The following is a 19116-nucleotide window of genomic DNA, read 5'->3' on the forward strand; positions in this document are numbered from 1 at the left end:
CCATTTTTTCTTTTAGCAAAATTATCTAGTATCCTATAATTTCTTTATTTTATCTACCCTTCAGTTTTATTATGTATATTTTATTTAATATATGTAATTATCCACTCTATACTCGTTTGATTGACTCACTTATATTTTATCTTTTGTTTTATTTGCTATCTATTTAATAATTAAACACTAATAATTTAAAGAGTGAACTACGTAAATGGTACCTGATATTTCAATTATGCGCATAAACAGTACCTGATCTTTGTTTTATATCGTTTTTGGTACTCCATGACAAAAATAACACTAGGTACTAAACATGTGATTTTTTTGTCATGGAGGATATTTCTGAAAATTTCAATTAAATAGAACCAAATATGTAATTTTTTTTTTAGTTTCTTATTTCTTTTTTTCTTCTTTACTTTATTCTTTTCTCTTCATTTTCTTCTTTCTTTTTTCTTCTTAGTTTATGTTTCATCTTTTGTTTTTCTCTTCTTTTTCTTCTTTCTTTTTATGTTTTATACATACATCTAATTGCATTCATAATATAGATCAATAACAAAATATCTAATTAAATTAATTATTTAAAGTAATTAAATTAATTGAATATTTTTAATTAAATTATTTATACTCATTTTAGGATAGAAACACCTAACTAAAAATATTCAACTCTTTATCATTATGAATACAATTCATAATTTTAAATTTTGATTAAGAATATATTAATTAGTTATTAATTTAATATAAAATATTAATTATTATTTATTAATCACTGCTGGTTTTTACTATTATAACAATAATATTATTATAATAATTAAATATAATTATAACTATAATTATGATTAAGTATATTTAAATAATATTAAAAATAAATTAATTATTAATTTATAACATCAAAATAATAATATTAATATTGATTAATAATAATAATGAGAAAATATATTATAATATCACTTTTGGTACTAATTTTGTCAATACCCATTATATTCTTTATGACACAAATGGAAAAATAAATTTGTTTAGAGGGCATTTTGGGATGAAAATTGCATCAGGTACCAAAAATGTGATTTATAGATACTAAAAATGATATAAAACAAAGATTAGGTATCATTTATGTGCGAAAGCGAAAGATCAGATACCATTTATATAGTTCACTCTAATTTAAATATTATGATAAAACTTGTCTTAGTTAACTTCAAAAGAAATGAGTCATTAAATAAATGACTTTATGATAAAATTTTAATTTATTCCCCCTCTCTCATAAATTACTGAAAGCTAGTTACCTTTTCTGCATACGTCTGTGCATTCTGCAGCTCTCTTTTACAGATAAAACACACACACACCACAATGCCGAGGTCGAACGGCGGCGTTTGGATGGACGGAGAAGAAGACGAAGCCATCTCATGGCCCCACAACGACAACGCCGCCGATTGCTTCATCAACAATGCCATGTACGCCCCCAATCCATTCCACCACCCTCAATTCACCTCCCTCTTGTTCAACCCTCTGGATTCCTCTCCCTCCCAACTCGACCCCTTTTTACCCCCAAAATCTATGCTGCCCTCTCTCTTCGATTTGAGTTTCGACCAGACCTACTCCCCCGCTCCCGACGCGCCTATGTTTAATGGATTTAATCCCCAATTTCAATTTTCCGACGATTGCGTCGCCGCCATTGGAGGTGCTGCTTTCGAGGGTTTCGACAGGTCTAAGCTGCTGAGGCCGCTCGAAGTCCAGCCGTCGGTGGGAGCGCAGCCGACTCTGTTTCAGAAGAGGGCGGCGCTGCGGCAGAATTTGAGCGACGAGGGTTTGACAAGCGTTGATGATACAGGGGGAATGAGTATGGGGAGGAAGAGGAAGGCGGAATTTGAGGATGAAATGGAGAATTACGATTCCGATGACGCCGCGGAGAAATTCGGCAATAATTCCAACGCCAACAGCGGCGTGACCCACAAGGGGAAGAAGAAGGGGATGCCGGCGAAGAATTTGATGGCGGAGCGGCGGCGGAGGAAGAAGCTCAACGACAGACTTTACATGCTCAGATCCATTGTGCCTAAAATCAGCAAGGTAGGTCTCGATTCCCCCAATCCACTAACAATTTTGTGCAATTTGTTTGGGGGTTTCTCGGATTTCAGTACTACTACTAAAATTTATGCTACTGAGTTTTTGTAAATGTAAATTCTCTCCTGCATTTAATGAATCAGAAATATAAGAGTGCATGTTTCTGTGCTGTTAATATTGGGAGTAAATGCTCCATTTCTGGTTTTGATTTATCATTTTCTGTTTTCTTTTCGGTGAAATGATTGATTTGCAGATGGATAGAGCTTCAATTCTCGGCGATGCAATAGATTATTTGAAGGAGCTTTTACAACGGATTAATGAAATTCACAGTGAACTTGAAGCTACCCCAGCTGGATCTTCTCTTATGCATCCATCACCGAGCTTCCATCCTTTGACGGCCACCGCGCCTCTCGCCCTCCCTTATCGCGTCAAGGAGGAAATCTGCGCAAGCTCAGCTCCCAGCCCCAAAAATCAACCTGCAAGGGTACATTTATATGCATATTTTCTCGTGTTTGATTGTTCGATTGCATGTTTATTCGGATAATAAGCTTTAGAAGATCAAAACTCTTATGGTGTACAACTCAAATTTCATACGTGCGAAATGGTTTGACATGCTTCTGAGCGTTGTGTGCTTAAATTTTCTTATAGGTCGAAGTAAGGTTGAGAGAAGGGAGGGCTGTGAATATACACATGTTCTGCGCCCGTAGACCAGGTCTCCTGTTGTCGGCTATGAGGGCTATGGACAACCTTGGTCTGGACATTCAGCAAGCTGTGATAAGCTGTTTCAACGGCTTTTCCTTGGATGTGTTCCGAGCAGAGGTAGATTTCTAAAGTAAATGTAGTTTTCTTGGTGGTATGCATCTCATGACATATAGATTTACCCTACAGATTACCAGCATGCAGTAATCTACGTGTTTTGATTTGTTTATGGTTTCTGGAAGTAATGAAATGAAGCACTTGTTCAAGAGGCTCTTGGAATGAAGCCAGAAAGATAATAAAGTAAAATGACACTCTGATGAATTGATAGGCAGTACAAATTTGAAAGAAGAAAATAGCAAAGTATGTAAAACTAGAAAAGATTTTTGTTGAACATCAAGAACATGGATAGCTAAAAGGCTGACTGACACTGTCTGAATCTTACTAGTTGAATAAGATGTAGAAGTAGTAACAATGTGATACTACTATGAGAAATTGATAATTTATCGTCTTGTTAGTTTCAATTTCTCACCTTGCACTGCATCATCCTTCCCTTTTATGGGAGTGTCTTTCTCGATGATCTGTAGGCGTTCGTTGTTCATGCATCTAAATGACATCCTTTGCTCACTCTCGGTTGATGTGTCCTAAACTAAGCTAGTACACTGTCTCTCCTCTCTATATCAGCAATTCAGGGAAGGGCAGGACGTGTTGCCGGAGCAGATCAAAGCGGTGCTCTTGAATTCTGCTGGATTTCATGGTGTTATGTAGGTTTGAATCTGTCTTAGCAAGCAGAGTCTAATTGCTGGATTATGAGTAGGTATGACTGCATCTGTTAACAATGAATTCAAGAATCAAGCTAGTGTTGTTAGATACAATCTGATTTGTATTGAAAATTTCCAATCTATTTAATCATAAATTTTGTGATTTACATTCCAAAGCAAATACAAATAATGTTATTATGCTTGTTTGTATGAAGTTAGATCATTCATAATTTTTTTTTATCTGAATCTTTAAAAATTAAGCAAACGGTTTGGACTTTGGAGAGAGATGCAGTTTAATTTGTCTACTAGTACATGTTAGTGGGACCATCAATTCACATGTGTTGCTCTATCTATTAATTGACCAAATTGTGTAGTCCCTTTCTCAATAAACAAGAGAGTTCCCAATCTATTAAGTTTGCTTCCCATATATTTCTTCAATAATTTTAAGCGGAATATTCCTAAATAATGAGTAATTATTTTTTAATACTACTAATTTAACAGCTCCACTTTTAAACCTTTAAGACAGATACACTTTTTTTGGTACTAATATTTATAGATATTTTTTAGATTTACGGAATCTGTTGGTATCCTTAATTAATCATAACTTCAAAAAAAATATTAAAACTAGATACTATATTAATTCAGTTTAACTTGAATATTAGTATTGGGCTCGTTAAATATAATAATTAATTACAATAAAAATATATCCAAATATTTAACTGTAAAATCTATTGGACCTCATGAACAAGCCCAAAAATAACGTATTTGTATCGTTTTTAATTGGGCCCGCGCTCACTACAATTCCTTACGAGTTTATATTTCTTGGTCCATTTCACACAAAAGATGGAGTACCATAATTTGCAATATTTTATAGTAGTAAATAATACTATTACTATAAAATTTGAAAATCTTAGATCATTCAAATATTTTATATAAAAATCTCATATCATACAATATTTATTGAAATCTATACAATAAATCTTATTCAGATTAATATTTTAAAATTTAAATTGGATAAAACTTGCCTTATGGAATTTTACTACCACTTCCAATGTTATGATGATTACTTTATTTACCAAAAATATCCGTTTTCCTTTTCATCTTCAACACAATTCCAGTTTTATTTTCCGATTTCTAAGTTTTTGTTAATAATGTATTGATAAATACGACCAAGCGAATCCATACTTGATAGTTGTATTTAATAAAATGGCTATTTTTGAAACAATATATATAGTAGTAGTAGTATCTAAATGGATATGACGATATTCAAATCACGAAATTATGATGTCAGCCACTAAACCATGATATGAAAAAAAATGAGGCATTATACAATTTTATAATGTAGCGCGTGACAGATCTGGACCCCAATCTACTTAGGTTGGTCCACCATCACTACAATAAATCGGTATATATGCTACTTCCATTTCATTTCCTACCTAATTAATACTTATGTATATATATATCGTTTCTTCACACATATAAACACAATCGTAAACCAAACGTTATAGGAGTAGTATAGAGAGAGAGAGAGAGAGAGAGGGGTCGAAATGCTAAGATCACTAACAAGGTATGGCTCTCTAAAAATAAAGCGTGTTTCATTTTCTAATTATTTATTCCCTTTGCCTTTTCATCATTATCCCGAAAAAAGCAGATTGCTAATGTCGTTTTTGTTTGCATGCGCCACTCAGATCACACCCTAAAACGCAGATTGCTGATGTCGTTTCGGCTTCGATTACAACGAGGTTTTCCTCCGCCGCCGCCGCTGCTGCTTCTGCTTCTGCGCATGGACGCCGGTAATTACTTCCTTCTCTCTCTTTCTACATGTATATATGTGTGTTTAATTAATAGAGGGAAAAAAACGATGCGGTCCCTTGTTTGGTGCCGGCTTTTAAGGCTTTGATGCCGACGCTTTGCATTTCTTTTTTTCTCAGTGTTTAATGTTTTTTCTTTTGCATGCTGCCTTCATGAATCATCAATCGCCATCTTTTTTTTTGTTTTTTTCTATTAAATTAATTTGGTTTCCAATTTCGTTAAGAATAAATATTGGTCAACGCTTGGCAGCCTGGCGATGCCTCTTTTTACCTGTTAATTTATTAGTAACTCTTTTTGTTTTGTTTTGTTTTGTTTTATTTTGTTAATAGTTAATTAATCCCCAGTAAAGTGATATAAAACGTAGTTCTACTAGTAATAATCTTTTCTGCACAGGGATCACCACTCAGCAGGAATCATTGTATTTAATCTTGTTGCTGGGTGATAATTATTAAAGTCAACGGGTGATTGCATTAAAATTAATCTGCGGCTGAAGTTTGAAAATCCTAGATTAATTTAATGCGTTCATGTCCTACTTATTTATAAATAGTTATATTTAGATATAGATCTTGATCCTTCTCGTATATTTTGAGACTACCTAAAAATTAACATATACTGTATACTTTATTTTGACCAAACTGTCAACATATATACAAAGAGTGTAGTTTTGTAGTATAATATGCCAAATAATTAATTCCTAAAACTTAGTATAACTGGCAAAAACAATACTATTAAAGTGTGGTCGACAAACTACACTTCAAGAAAGTGATACATCACTAGCTCAAAATTAGTACTCCAACATATGAATAGACACTAGTAATGCATTATTGAAAGACATTCTAAAACATACATGATGAGCATTTGTCCAATAATTCCACCCATATGCACACTTGTTACATCAATTTTTGTTTTGTTTGTAATTTACAAGGCTCAAGCTCATCTCGTTTACTAATCTCGTCACATGCAGTCTCGAAGGCAAGGTAGCCCTCGTAACTGGTGGTGCTAGAGGCCTCGGGAAGGCCACCGCACGTGCATTCATCCAACAAGGAGCTCGTGTCGTGATTGCTGATGTCAATACCCAATTGGGCCCACAGGCGTCCCTAGAGTTGGGCCCACATGCCCAATTCTTACAATGTGATGTCTCGGTGGAGGCCCAGGTCTCGGATGCAGTCGACCTTGCCGTGGCCAGCCATGGCAAGCTCGACATCATGTGCAACATAGCCGGGATTGCGGGGTCGCCCTTCCCGCCAAGTATCGTCGATCTCGACCTGGACGAGTTTGACCGGGTCATGGCGGTCAATGTGCGAGGCACCATGGCCGGGATCAAGCACGCGGCCAGGGTGATGATCCCCGTGGGGTCGGGCTCGATCCTATGCACCGCAAGTATAAGCGGGCTGATGGGTGGGCTGGGCCCGCATCCGTACACCGTGTCAAAGTTTGCTATACCAGGGATAGTGAAGTCCCTGGCAAGTGAACTGTGTGGACACGGGGTTCGGATAAACTGTATTTCACCGTCTCCGATTCCGACACCATTGGTTATCGAACAATTTAATAAAATAATGCCGAATGCGAGGAGGGAGGAGATAGTAGGGTTGATCAATGGGTTAGGGGAACTAAAGGGTGCGATTTGTGAAGAGGAGGATGTGGCTAAGGCCGCATTGTATTTGGCTTCGGATGAGGCCAAATTTGTGTCGGGCCATAACCTTGTTGTGGATGGAGGATTCACTAGCTTCAAGAATCTTAATTTTCCTAAATTAAGTTGATTCATGTTTCCTACTTAAAAAGTTGTTTTTTTTTTCACATTGTCGTAGAGACAAAGTATATTTTGATGTTTGTTTGAATGTTTTAATATATTATTTTATAGGGATGTGATTCGTTGCTAATTTTTTAAGTTGGTAACTCATCATGCGGTGTATTAAGTTGGTAACTCACAAGATGGCATTGAGATGTGAACATAAACTTAGTTGACATATTAATACATTGTGTTGACATTGATATTTAAAATGTCCACATAGTATATTAAAATATTAATACAAATTTATATTGACATTTTAATAGTAATTTAAAAAGAGTGAGCGTCATAATGAACCTCTTTTTTTATATATTACTCATTTGTTTCAAATTAATCGATTCGCATTCATATTCTTTTTTTGACAGTTGTAACTTGCAAGCTAAATGAGTTAATTCCACTTGGTTCTCGGCACCTCTTTTAAAGTGGAGATAGAAAACATTCGATATTCGTCGGCACCTCTTTTAAAGTGGAAATAGAAAACATTCGATATTCGTGCGTTTAGGTTTGAAATTCGCAACTCAATTTTTAATCCAAAGCCCACGGTTCGAGGAGGCCTACACCGTCAAAATCGACCAAAATTGAATGTATTGTGGTCCAATGGGCTTAGAAGGTAGTAGTTGACAATAAGATTTTTTTTCTATGAAATCTTTAGACTTTAGATTAAAATAAATTTATAAAATTAATCACCAATGACATTAGCAAATTGTATTTATGAGAATGAATTTTATTTAATTTTATGAGGTTATTAGAAATGGCGGGAAAAAAATAATATCCAAACGAATGTAATACTCTATCAAAAGAAATTTGGTTTGTCCATATTGGAGAATAAGCTTGAGATTACGTGAAAGTGATCACTTAAGAGGATGAGCGTGGAGTTAACTTGTTGAAAAAAATCATGAAAAAATGGCAACCGTTGCCCACGTTGCCGAAAAGAGATCATGGTGTGATATGGTGAAAGGAAAAGGATAGAGCAGTGCTATTTGATTTCATCATAATCGTTGTATAATTGAAAAGGATATTACAAAATCATGCATTGTCGATTGTACACATTGTTGGGTTACAAACCCATCCCACATCGGATGAAGAAGAGAAGTTGAAAGGTGTATATAATTCATGTCCAACCTCAATTAGCTTGAGGCCTTTTGAGAGTGATCCAAAAACAAATCCGGTCAGATTTGACCCAAAGCGTTCTGAATCCATCAATTACCGCAATCTACTCTCTTGCTTTCATTCTCTTAATATCTTTCAACATTTTATTTTAGTTTAAATACTATAGATATATACTTTTCTGTCTCTAAAAATATTCTACTTTTAATATTTTTATTAGTCTTATTATTTTTTAATAATATTTTAATTATATTTTTTAACATTTTTTTATTAATTTGTATTTAAACATGCATCATTTTTAACTTACGATTTCTCGTAAATGAAGTAAAAAAATGCTACTAGTATGTTTCGGAAGTCGGCTATGAATGTACATGAATAGTTTTTGGTGAGGTGGCCCAAAATAAATGGTGCCGACATATATATAAATATTCAAACGGCCTAACTGCGAGTACAGTCACACTATTAATAAAATTAAATACTACCTCCGTCCCTAAAATTTGTCCTATTTTTCTATTTCCGTCCGTCCTCCAAAATATGTCTCATTTCACTTTTTACCATTTTTGATAGTGAACCTTTTATTCCACTAATTTATTTGTATTTATATTTTATTATAAAATTAATAAATAAAAATAGAATTCACGCTCTACTAAAATTTTCAACTTATTTTTTATCCACTAAAATTTTCAATTCTTTTTTGTTATCTTTCTTAAAGGTGGTGTGGGGTTAGAGTGAGACAAATTTAGGGGAGGGAGGCGGTATATAAATTTATTAATACTATATGCATATGATTATCAGTTATCATACAGTCACAGTGTTGGTTACGAGAGTGGCACCAATTTCAAATGCAAAATGAGCTTCCAAGATGTTGGCATTGGCAGCAAGCCTACATCTGGCGCCAAAAATCAATCGGAATCCGCCTTGTTTCAGGCCAACACCGCCCTCGCCGCTTTCCGTCGCCTTGTTGATGCCATCGGAACCTCCAAGGACACCCCCGATCACCGTCTCAAATTGTTCGTTTTCCCTAATTTCATTTCCCCCCCTTTTCTTCTCTTATCCTACTACTATCACTATGCAGGCGAAGTACAAGGCAACGTATACTGGACTTGCTCAGGGACGCCTCTGCTAAGCTCAACTCCCTCACTGAATCCGATCTCCCACACGACCTCGATGTATGCTGCTCTACTCTCTCGCTAACTATTTCAACCATCGAATTTTACCCTAGACCTGTTCTAATTCAATTCCAGCTTCGATCATGATTTTAGGTTGACTTTTGGTACTAGTTAGTTGGTATTGTTCAATTACGACCTGAAACTATGCTCACAGCACCAAATTTCATTTGTGGGCAAATTATTAGTGGAGTAGTTGAATGACTGTTTTTTTATTCAGCCAAATAGGAAAGTTCAACATTCCAAGCTTGCTAAAGACTTGCAAATTACTTTGCAAGAATTTCAAAAACTGCAGCACCTAGCGTCTGAACGTGAGTCTAAATTCTCTCCTGTACTTCCTCTTCCATCCTCTATAACTATGTAAGAAGCTCAACTTTCTATTCACATGCGTTGCTCGTTATATACTCTTATCATTGACATTCTAAATCCCCCGTTTGCTGCAAGTTCTACCCCTGATGACCAATATGCAGAATCCAGCTTTGAAAGGGAAAATGATGACTCGTTTCTCATGGAACAAAAGAGGTGATCATGATCCTTTCATTCCTAAAACTACATTCTTCTTGTATATTGTTTTCAGTGCTAAATTATGTGTTCGAAGAACTTAACAATCTCTATTGCCCGCAATAATGTTCAACTAGCAAACCCCTTACCATGCTTCTTATACATGAAAAGAAATTTTAAACCATAGAATGATTGTCACTGCGAATTTATGTAACTACTTTATGTTGGCTTCCCCAAATGAATTGTCACTTCAATATTAACTTGTATAGTAGACACAGTTGGAAAGGTAAAAAAGGTATTTGGCCAAGATTCTATAACCTAGTCAACTTTGTAGCAGGAGGATTAAATTTTCAAAGTTGTTTCTGTTGGTATGGCATTTGTCTGTCTGAGAAACCTAATTATCTAGACAGGAGATTCGGTTACTGGACAACGACGTTGCATTCAATGAAGCTGTAATTGAGGAACGAGAATGTGGAATTGAAGAGATTCAGGGCCAAGTTAGAGAAGTAAATGAGATGTTTAAAGACCTTGCAGTTTTAGTTAATGAGCAGAGCAGGACTGTTGGTAGAGCTTCTAACCTGACAAACTCTTGTCTTTGTAAACCATTATGTTTCATGGGGCATCTCTCTTTTGGTTTGAACAGACTACATTGAACATGGTATCGAGGTTTCTGCTGTCTCAACGACCCAAGCTAAGCTGCAGCTCTCTAAGGCATCGAAAAGTGGAAATTCTAAAACCTCTTGGGTGAGTGGAAAGTTGCATTTGTCACTTGAACTGGATTGGTGATTTGACCCAGAAAATATAGAGAAAACTGATTTTTGGTGGCTATTTTCACTGAATGCCCTAAGGTATACAAAATACAATGATAATCTGCTTATTCGTTTGAGTCAGAAATTGATATTACTTTCTTATGTATGCCAACTTGAGAAATGAAGAGGGGGAAAAATTGAAGCCCACCTTATGCCTAATATTTGGAGGGTGAGGGAGAAGGGGTCAATGGGGACTAGCTTCAGCAGAAATAAATCTTGGTTTATAAATGTTTAAATAGTTATGCATGTTTTTATTATATTACTCATTTTGGCCTCTTTGATAGTGTTGGTGGATGCTGGCAATTATAGTGATCGTCATCCTGGTCATACTACTCGTTCTTTTTCTGTAGCATGATGCATTCATCGTCTTCGGAGCTACAGACCTCTTCGTTGTTCGAGCATATGCTGTATATATGTAGATTGTATTGTGTAAATTATTAGATTTTTCTAGTCATTTTTCTGCTATCTATGTTATGCATATATACTAGCTTTCCAGTTGCGTTTTAAGGTGGAGTTTTATTAAATGAACAAAGATTGAATTTGTATGTATGTTCTTAAATTTGTCGCAGTAGAAAAGGTGAGAACTATATAGTTGATACAATCCTTGTGCAAAATAGTTTCAACTTTCAAATGATTCTATTTTATTGTTTCCATGTTAGATTATCTTGTTTCTCATCTAAAATGTGGTTTGTTGTGCATATATATTTATAGTAGTAGGAGTACTTTTTTTCAGTACTAGAGGGAATATAATTACAGAAAATTAAGTTGGTAAAGAAAATAAAATATATTATGAATTAAACTAACCTTTGATGGCTATTATTTTGATATACCAATAGAAATCTATGATGTCTTTGTAAATGATTAATGAATTACTTTAATCTAGGTTGAATGAATTACTATATAGTACTCCTATCAAATAGATTTACTATTAATCTGATTAATAAATACCTCCACATTCCTAGAATATTTGACCATCTAATGAAGTAATATATTCTTCTAAATATAGTATATGATTTACACAATCACCCTTTAAATTGAATTTGTAATCCAGATATTAGATGCTCCATATTTGTACTACATTGAAAATTTTACAAATTTTATTAAGAAGAAATGGTAATGCAATTAATAGTTTGGAATTCACACATTAATAAGGAATAATGAAATGAAAAACAGTTTATAGTTGGAAAGTCCCTTTGTAATTTGTACCGACCGACAGTTGGCACGTTTATTTTTCATTTTGAATAAAATTAAATGAAAATGGGAAAATAGTGGACGCTTCTTCCTCAAACACGACGGCCAGCTTGAGCTGCCGTTTAAGATTTGCGCTCTCCCATTTTGAAATTCAAGCTTTGTTAATCTCTCCTCCGCCGGGCACAGTTTTGTTCATTCATCGCCCACTCTTTTGATTAGGTATTTTTACTTTGTCGTTTGAATTCCGTTGTTTTGCAATGTTCATTGTTCTAACCACATTCCCCGGTTATAGCCCCTTTTCCTTTTCTAATCTACAATGCGCATTAGGTCGGATCTGAGGAATTTAAATTTCAGCTGCTTCAGTTACACATTCAATTTCACTTTCCCCACTCTCAGCCGTTAATTCATTTGTAGATCAATGTAATGTGGATTTGATTAATCTTCCTGAGATTAGAATCTGAACTGTTTTTTTGTTTGATTGATGGTGAAGGTACATACATCACCAACCACCACTCTCGCCTTTGGCGCAAACTGGAAGCTGCAAAGGAGGAATTTTTGAGTGGATGCAATTAACATTTGAACTTGGCATTGTGATAAATGTGGCTGAATAGCGTCACAGTTTCCGACTTTATTTGAACACTGCTTATCGATGGGGGAGTGGGTTGTTGGAGCGTTCATCAACCTTTTCGGCAGCATTGCAATCAACTTTGGGACTAATCTCCTTAAATTGGGTCATGATGAGGTGCCATGGGATTTTCATTTTTTATCCCTAAACTGCTTGCTAATTAGTTTTCATTTCCCTACTGGGGAAAATTAGTCAAAATAGATCCTTCCTTCTTCCATCAAGACTTTTTCCTTCTGCGGCCAGCAAATTTAGTCCTATATACTACTATTATGGGAGAAACAAGTACTAGAGTTACTGCCCTCATTCGTATTGTAGTGACATAGTTTTGTAGTACATGACAACAAAACCTTCACATGCATGATTGGTTATGTGTGTAGAAGAACTTGTTGTGGTTAGCATTACATATACATCAATGCAGCAGATATCAGTTTTGGCCTAGTTTTCTAATGATAAGGATCTTACTACTAAATCTAAGGGCTGATGCAGCAAATGCATTATGTATTACTAGTGCAATATGTAAAAGTAATGCTGTGAGTCTACTATGGAGCTGGACTGACTAACAGGGGATGTCCTTAGGGCCATAGTTGGTTGGTGATAAGGCAAGATGAGATAGAAAATGATGTTCTAGAAATTTTACTCATCTATTTCTGATGCTGGCATCTTGTGTTTGGATCTCTATACTGACTCATTTTACATTATTAGATGTCCTTGCTATTGTCTTAGGTGATTTCATCAGAATATTTTTTTAAGAGGACTTTTTGTAATTTTCTTTTGTAGAGAGAAAGACATTCTAGTATTGCCAATGATGGGACAAATGGGAAAGCTTTTACAAAGCATATTATACACTTCCAGACATGGAGAATCGGTACTATGAATTTAAGGTCTATCGTTTTGAGTAATGATCATTGAATCTTATAGCTTACTATCTTGTTTTTCTGTTAATATGCAGGGATTATCTTTTTTATTCTTGGAAACTCTCTTAATTTCATTTCATTTGGCTATGCCGCTCAGGTGAGTATCATAAATCAAGCTACCTCTTTGTATCAACCATTTATATAGATTTCATGTATCTTCTAGTATTTAGTTATCTTGACTGGCCAGCAGACGCATATTGCACCATTGGTTTGTATGTTAATGTCATTTTCTTTATTTATCTTTTCTGCAGTCCCTTCTTGCAGCTCTGGGATCTGTACAATTTGTCTCGAACATCGCATTTGCCTTTTTCGTGCTAAATAAAACTGTGGCTGTCAAGTATGTTCATTTCTAAATTTTTAAGCTGGATTACACTTCACTCTGACCATATATCAGTTTTTTTTCACCTTTTAACACATATTACTTGTGTTTTGTAGAGTGCTCATAGCCACAGCCTTCATTGTTCTCGGAAACATCTTCCTTGTGGCTTTTGGAAACCACCAATCACCAGGTATATCATCTGAGAATGTTAATGTCTAACTTGAATTCTCATTTGTCACGGAACTTTTTCTTTTTTAGTATCCAAAGCTCTAGTTTCCGACTCTCAACTTGATGATCGAAATTGGAATAGTGGATGTCCAACTTTTTTGGTCGATTACTTTTATTTGATTGGTCACAAGACACAAGTACAAATGAGAGAAAATGCATGATATTGATGCATATTAATTTGAATTAGACTTCGTTGATCAAAATTTGAAAAACAAATTGTGAAAAGAAGTAGTATCAGTTTTCTGTATCACAATAGCATCTCTTTGTAAACTTCTCCAACAATCACCAGACTTCACTGATCTTCACTAGTACACAGTATGCACATTTCTTGGTCCTATTCATTACATGCAAAGGAAAACGAAAGCAACTTTGTGTTTTCCCTTCTGAAATGGGTTTTCAGCTAGTAAAGTTTTTGCAAAATATGATATTCAGATGTATTGCTAGTTTGCTACAATAGTGATATTTCATGTGTTATGAATCAAATAGAAGAGGCAGTAGATCACATGGTTATGAAATTGTTGGCCTTTTTCTATATATTACATGTCAAACCAGTTACTGCAAGCTTACGATTAAAGCTCCATATATTATTCTCTCATTATGAATCATGCATATTTTGGTGAACTCAAAACTTTTGCTTTGTTGCTTTTCTCTTCGACCAGTTTATACACCAGAGCAGCTGGCAGAGAAGTATGGCAATACCACTTTCCTGATATATTGTCTGATTCTGGTTATCGTCGTTATCTTGAGTCACTCAATGTACAGGTGAGGCTACAGTGAATTCTGCATAATGAAATTAAAACGAAACCTTCCTCTCTGATCTATTTTTATGGTTAGATGGCCACCCCTCTACTTTCAGTCCTTGTAATCAGTCTACTGTGGAAAATGCAGGAGAGGAGAACTGATGTTTGCTATATCCGGGCATGAAATCAAACCCTACTGGCAAATGCTTCTTCCACTTTCTTATGCTCTTGTTTCAGGTGCTATCGGATCATGTTCAGTACTGTTTGCTAAGTCTCTGTAAGTTGTGTTACGGTATGCTCCTCCATATATAACCTGTTAAAATTGACTAAATTCCTAATTCTTGCTTTTGTAGATCAAATCTTCTAAGGTTGTCCATGTCAAATGGGTATCAGTTGCATAGTTGGTTCACTTACTCCATGCTACTATTGTTTTTCAGTACAGCTGGATTTTGGGTAGATATCTATACCTTCTAATTTTGTAATATGGTCAAAATGCATGGTATGATATATTTTATAATTTTTCGTACTCTCTAATGATTTATACAGATGGCAAGACTAAATGAAGGATTGTCTCTGTTTGATGCAATACTCATTGTCCCCATGCTTCAGATTGTTTGGACATTTTTCTCCATTTGTACAGGATTTGTATACTTTCAAGAATATCAGGTGTGCATACCTTATCTTACAACAGGCTCTTTTAAAAAATAATATTAAGAGCTTGAATGTCAAGTAAAATGTTTCACCAATTGCTCTTAGAACTCAAATACTATTAGACTTTTATGTTGCCTTGACAAAAGACTTGTAATGAACTTATGTCTGTAGAAATTTGTTGGTGTTAAAAGGTGGTCCTGGTTAACTTCTAATTATTTTCACTAACAGAGAAGGGCCATGGTTAATATGTGATCTATTTTAAGCAGGTATTCGATTCATTACGAACAACAATGTTCATACTAGGAATGGTTTCTGTATTCATAGGCATTTCATTGCTGGCACCTGATGAAGTAAAAGGTAATGTCAATGGTTAATGGTTTCCTTGAATCATCCCCCCACCTGTCGTTTGAATATTAATAAGCGGGGATAGATTTTTTCAGGTGGGGATGTCAAAGATACACCACTGGTCTCTGTAACTACAGCTCATCCAAATGATGCAGACAGGTATTCTGCAATACACTTAGATGCCCAAGAACTTGACATGTACTCACTATTTGCTAATAATTACAGATTTGCTGCACCCTCTGAGGAGTCTTCTATCAAAGACTTGAGATTACTCGTGAAAACAATGCGGATTAAACTAGCGAGCTTGCTTACCAAGACCAAGGTTCTTAAATTTCTCCTTTTTGAACCGGATGCGGAACTTAGATAGAAACTATATGGAAATTAAATTTCTGTTTTGGTGCAGGGTGCTTGCTCACTACCGTTCGGTTTGGGAGATGAATCGATTAACGCATCGTCAGTTCTTGTGATGCCCATGGTTTCATCTAAAATAACTGGCTTCAGAGGGCATGTAATGGATAGGAACAAGTTCTTCTCTTTTAGACATCCTGGTTGGAGTAGGATTGATGAGGAGGATGATGAGGAAGCTTTATTGCAGTCATCAACTCTACTTCCTCACAGTATAAAGTAGGAGTAACATACACACATATTATTAATCCCAGATTGATCTCTCTATGTACCATATTCTGTTCTTTGTTAATACTTATTTGTATAAATCCTCAATTAATACCTTATTATTTGAAAAAACTAAACAAACCCAATAATACTGTCATATATGCTGCTGGCAACTTTGAATACATGCAGGATACTTTTCTGTATCCCATTGTCTAGCTCAAAAAATTGGAAGTGGAGACTTAAGAATACTACTACTACTAGAGAGAGAGAGAGCCTAGCCCCCTCAAGCATGGATCCCCCCCTCAGATTGTTGCTTCTGCAGCCAAATCTGGTGATGAAATCTTTGGATAAAGAGGTCAGCCACCTTGTCTATATCATCCTCCAATTTGAATTCCTCCCCTTTCCCCTCCTCCTCCTCTGTGTAAACGCCATCGTAGTCGTCTTCCATATCCATGGTGTCCTCAATCTCCTCGGCTACCTGCACCACGCTTGCTGGTGACGTAGCAACAGAGTTGCTTTGAGTGAACTCTGGATCACCGGGTAGGAGAATTTCGTCATCCTCCTCAACTATGTCAAACTGCTTAACGTGATTCTTCCGATGGAAGAGGTGGCGGACCATCCTCTTGTCCCGCAAGAGAAGCGATTGTATGATGAGGTGAGTCTCTATGGCTCTCATCCTGTCTTTGATTGCCATAACTTTGGATGCCACCATAGCCATCATCTTCTTCAGCATGTCTCTGCTTCTTCAACTTTATACCTGTCTTCACTGTTTAAAACATTAGGCTATTTGTTGGTCATAGCCGTTGGAGAGTGGAGACTTGTTATATATGACAAATTTTGAGTGCTACTAATGGAGTAACCACTAAGGAAAAAAAATAAAAGCATTGGAAGAAGTGCAAAGTAAAAGTGGAAAGTGGGGGAGAATAAGGGGAGAGGAAAGCAAACATTAGAAACATAAAGGGTTATTCTAGAGAAGAAAAGATAAAGGCAATAGTTATTAGTCCTAACTTTTTACCTCAGGCATAATAGTAAGTTGTGAAAAGAAGAGCCGCAATCAACAAGTTTGAATTGTGAACAAATTGCACAACAAAAGGAATCTTATAATAGCAGTAGTACAACATAAGCAAAGCCCGTTTATCAAACTTCCTTCAAAACCCAATTCCCATCCTTAGCAAAGGTTGGAAAAAGGATCAAAACTCTAATCAGAATCATCATATGCGCCCTCTCCGTCGTCTGACAGCTCGTCCAATGATCTTACATCGAGCTGATAACGAAGAATTCTCCCAATTCCACCGAAACCTCTGCAGAACTGAGAACCCTCTTGTGATTTGTTAGTGACAAATTCAAGGGTGCAGCCAAGCTTCTTGTACTCGTTGGCAAACCACTCCAGCAATGGCATCTTTTCCTGGACCTCCAACTCATCAGAGGTGGCCGTCTCCCTGAAATTAGTCTGATCGGCCTCTTGCTCCTTCTTCAGATGTTTTATCACAATCTCACCCGTCACACTGTTTTTCAAGACGTATCTTGTTATATCCAAATTCTCCAACACAATCAAGGTTTCAATAGCTCCCATCGCCAGAATCTTCAAGGTGTCATCCAACCCAAATACGTATTTCCCTGTATCTTGACTGATTTCCTCAAAATACTTACCAATTAAGCGTTTCTCCTGAATGAAGTTAACATTTGAAAGAATTTCTGCAGACAGCTCAGTAGCTTGATTAAAAGTTAAAACTTAAAACCACATTCCTTATTATACAGTTTTAGCCTCTACTGGGCTGAAGTAATGGCACCAAGCACGGATTGTCGATTCACCCCGCTCTTAATATTTGAAACCATTCCATATTCATCGTCAAGCATCTTAGCAACCTGTGAGATTTGATCCCGAAATCATGCTGGTTCCCTTGATTTTCCATCTCTCACCATTTCCACTATAGCCAAGAAAGAACAAGTAAATCATTCACATATCAAAAGTAGCCATCAATTGTCATACAACCAATCATCCATGAATTCTTCTTTCTAACTTCTGAAAATTGTCTGGGAACACAATAAACTTTTCCAAATAACTAATCTCAAAACAGCACAATTTCAAACTCAAATCATGATATACAGCATGTATAACAACAAACAAATTTGAATCCTAATTACACCACAATTTGATCTGAGGCAAGCTGAAATTAGATGGTTTGAGAGGTAAACAGAAAACTAGGAATCAAATGCTTTTAATCTTAGTTTCATATCCATCAATCTCGAAGAGAAACGGAATTGGCACAGTAACGTAAGGCGACATTTTTCGATGGGATTTAAGCCATCGGAACACTAACCCAATCAGTTTCCGTCCGATTATAGAAAACGAGGGAGTGATTCAAGCAATTTAACACTCGTGAAAATCAAAATTGGAGGAAAAATTAATGTAATACCTCAAAAAGATTGGGTGGCAGGAATGGAATTGAAGCAGCTGGATTTTGACTGATGTAGAGTTTGAGCTTCACCTAAGGGCTAAGGCTAAAACCCTAGTACTCCTACAAGTAACCATCTTTATGATTTCCATTATGCAATATATATACTCTTGAGAAATTAATTTTTATGAGCTTCCATTTGCAATTAGCAGCACTCTCGCATCCAAGATGGTTTTCATGTTTCAATTTTCTCTTTGTTGACTTCCTTGGTTTTTTGCTATGTTTTGTTCTTGACTGTGATCACATGTTTAAGAGCTATCCAATTCAGAAATTTCATTCAGTAAGAAATTCTAGGATATGTTTGTTCTCAATTTCCTCAAGCATATTTTAGAAACTTTTATTACACTAAAC

At 35.7% G+C, this 19116-nt stretch overlaps 5 protein-coding genes and 1 pseudogene across 8 annotated transcripts; 4 read left to right on the forward strand and 2 right to left on the reverse strand.

Moving 5' to 3' along the window:
• Window positions 1-1258: 1258 nt before the first annotated feature.
• Window positions 1259-3667, forward strand: SCRM2 (basic helix-loop-helix (bHLH) DNA-binding superfamily protein). 2 transcript variants are annotated; one of them, XM_089063347.1, is made up of 4 exons: window positions 1259-2049; window positions 2297-2527; window positions 2692-2862; window positions 3327-3449. In XM_089063347.1, exons 1-4 carry the CDS (start codon window positions 1333-1335, stop codon window positions 3351-3353), a joined length of 1146 nt encoding a protein of 381 aa, XP_088919473.1. In that variant the 5' UTR covers window positions 1259-1332; the 3' UTR covers window positions 3354-3449. The 2 variants fall into 2 exon arrangements, with proteins under 2 accessions (XP_088919473.1, XP_047975386.1); XM_048119429.2 differs by having other exon boundaries at window positions 1262-2049; window positions 3424-3667.
• Window positions 3668-4950: 1283 nt separating this feature from the next.
• LOC125219137 (zerumbone synthase-like) lies at window positions 4951-7192 on the forward strand. The gene is made up of 3 exons (XM_048121019.2): window positions 4951-5067; window positions 5189-5293; window positions 6277-7192. Exons 1-3 carry the CDS (start codon window positions 5048-5050, stop codon window positions 7070-7072), a joined length of 921 nt encoding a protein of 306 aa, XP_047976976.1. The 5' UTR covers window positions 4951-5047; the 3' UTR covers window positions 7073-7192.
• A 1785-nt stretch (window positions 7193-8977) lies between these two features.
• On the forward strand, window positions 8978-11229 carry LOC125185641 (syntaxin-21-like). 3 transcript variants are annotated; one of them, XR_016130374.1, is made up of 7 exons: window positions 8978-9218; window positions 9284-9377; window positions 9595-9734; window positions 9819-9896; window positions 10282-10439; window positions 10519-10723; window positions 10969-11229. XR_016130374.1 is itself a non-coding variant. In XM_089058235.1 (7 exons), exons 1-7 carry the CDS (start codon window positions 9058-9060, stop codon window positions 11032-11034), a joined length of 723 nt encoding a protein of 240 aa, XP_088914361.1. In that variant the 5' UTR covers window positions 8978-9057; the 3' UTR covers window positions 11035-11229. The 3 variants fall into 3 exon arrangements, 2 of the variants coding, with proteins under 2 accessions (XP_088914361.1, XP_088914354.1); XM_089058235.1 differs by having other exon boundaries at window positions 9595-9685; window positions 9845-9896; window positions 10519-10619; XM_089058228.1 differs by having other exon boundaries at window positions 8980-9218; window positions 10519-10619.
• Window positions 11230-11887: 658 nt separating this feature from the next.
• Window positions 11888-16491, forward strand: LOC125198379 (putative magnesium transporter NIPA8). The gene is made up of 14 exons (XM_089063040.1): window positions 11888-12094; window positions 12366-12617; window positions 13278-13365; window positions 13450-13511; window positions 13666-13751; window positions 13850-13923; window positions 14621-14723; window positions 14850-14978; window positions 15055-15154; window positions 15248-15367; window positions 15619-15709; window positions 15793-15856; window positions 15923-16019; window positions 16101-16491. The coding sequence occupies exons 2-14, from the start codon at window positions 12525-12527 to the stop codon at window positions 16323-16325; spliced, it is 1332 nt and encodes a 443-aa protein (XP_088919166.1). The 5' UTR covers window positions 11888-12094; window positions 12366-12524; the 3' UTR covers window positions 16326-16491.
• LOC148933733 (uncharacterized) lies at window positions 16443-17452 on the reverse strand. The gene is made up of 2 exons (XM_089063041.1): window positions 17325-17452; window positions 16443-17075 (listed from the first exon to the last, which is right to left on the reverse strand). Exon 2 carries the CDS (start codon window positions 17040-17042, stop codon window positions 16593-16595), a length of 450 nt encoding a protein of 149 aa, XP_088919167.1. The 5' UTR covers window positions 17043-17075; window positions 17325-17452; the 3' UTR covers window positions 16443-16592.
• On the reverse strand, window positions 17378-18166 carry LOC148933734 (eukaryotic peptide chain release factor subunit 1-2 pseudogene; annotated as a pseudogene).
• Between the last annotated feature and the right edge of the window lie 950 nt (window positions 18167-19116).

This window comes from Salvia hispanica, chromosome 1, assembly GCF_029641045.1.
Source record: "Salvia hispanica isolate PSC_SH4W2 chromosome 1, Shi_PSC_v1, whole genome shotgun sequence".
Classification (NCBI taxonomy): Eukaryota; Viridiplantae; Streptophyta; class Magnoliopsida; order Lamiales; family Lamiaceae; genus Salvia; species Salvia hispanica.

Bases quoted from the DNA above. Each gene is read 5' to 3' on its own strand.
- SCRM2 (XM_048119429.2), top strand. From the start codon at position 1,333: ATGCCGAGGTCGAACGGCGGCGTTTGGATGGACGGAGAAGAAGACGAA. The intron at 2,050-2,296 runs GTAGGTCTCGAT...ATTGATTTGCAG, and splicing joins TTGTGCCTAAAATCAGCAAG to ATGGATAGAGCTTCAATTCT. The intron at 2,863-3,423 runs GTAGATTTCTAA...TCTCTATATCAG, and splicing joins TGGATGTGTTCCGAGCAGAG to CAATTCAGGGAAGGGCAGGA.
- LOC125219137 (XM_048121019.2), top strand. From the start codon at position 5,048: ATGCTAAGATCACTAACAAG. The intron at 5,068-5,188 runs GTATGGCTCTCT...TGCGCCACTCAG, and splicing joins ATGCTAAGATCACTAACAAG to ATCACACCCTAAAACGCAGA. The intron at 5,294-6,276 runs GTAATTACTTCC...CGTCACATGCAG, and splicing joins GCTTCTGCGCATGGACGCCG to TCTCGAAGGCAAGGTAGCCC.
- LOC125185641 (XM_089058228.1), top strand. From the start codon at position 9,058: ATGAGCTTCCAAGATGTTGGCATTGGCAGCAAGCCTACATCTGGCGCC. The intron at 9,378-9,594 runs GTATGCTGCTCT...TTTTTTATTCAG, and splicing joins ATCTCCCACACGACCTCGAT to CCAAATAGGAAAGTTCAACA. The intron at 10,440-10,518 runs GTAGAGCTTCTA...TGGTTTGAACAG, and splicing joins TGAGCAGAGCAGGACTGTTG to ACTACATTGAACATGGTATC.
- LOC125198379 (XM_089063040.1), top strand. From the start codon at position 12,525: ATGGGGGAGTGGGTTGTTGGAGCGTTCATCAACCTTTTCGGCAGCATT. The intron at 12,618-13,277 runs GTGCCATGGGAT...TTTCTTTTGTAG, and splicing joins TTAAATTGGGTCATGATGAG to AGAGAAAGACATTCTAGTAT. The intron at 14,724-14,849 runs GTGAGGCTACAG...TGGAAAATGCAG, and splicing joins TTGAGTCACTCAATGTACAG to GAGAGGAGAACTGATGTTTG.
- LOC148933733 (XM_089063041.1), bottom strand. From the start codon at position 17,042: ATGCTGAAGAAGATGATGGCTATGGTGGCATCCAAAGTTATGGCAATC.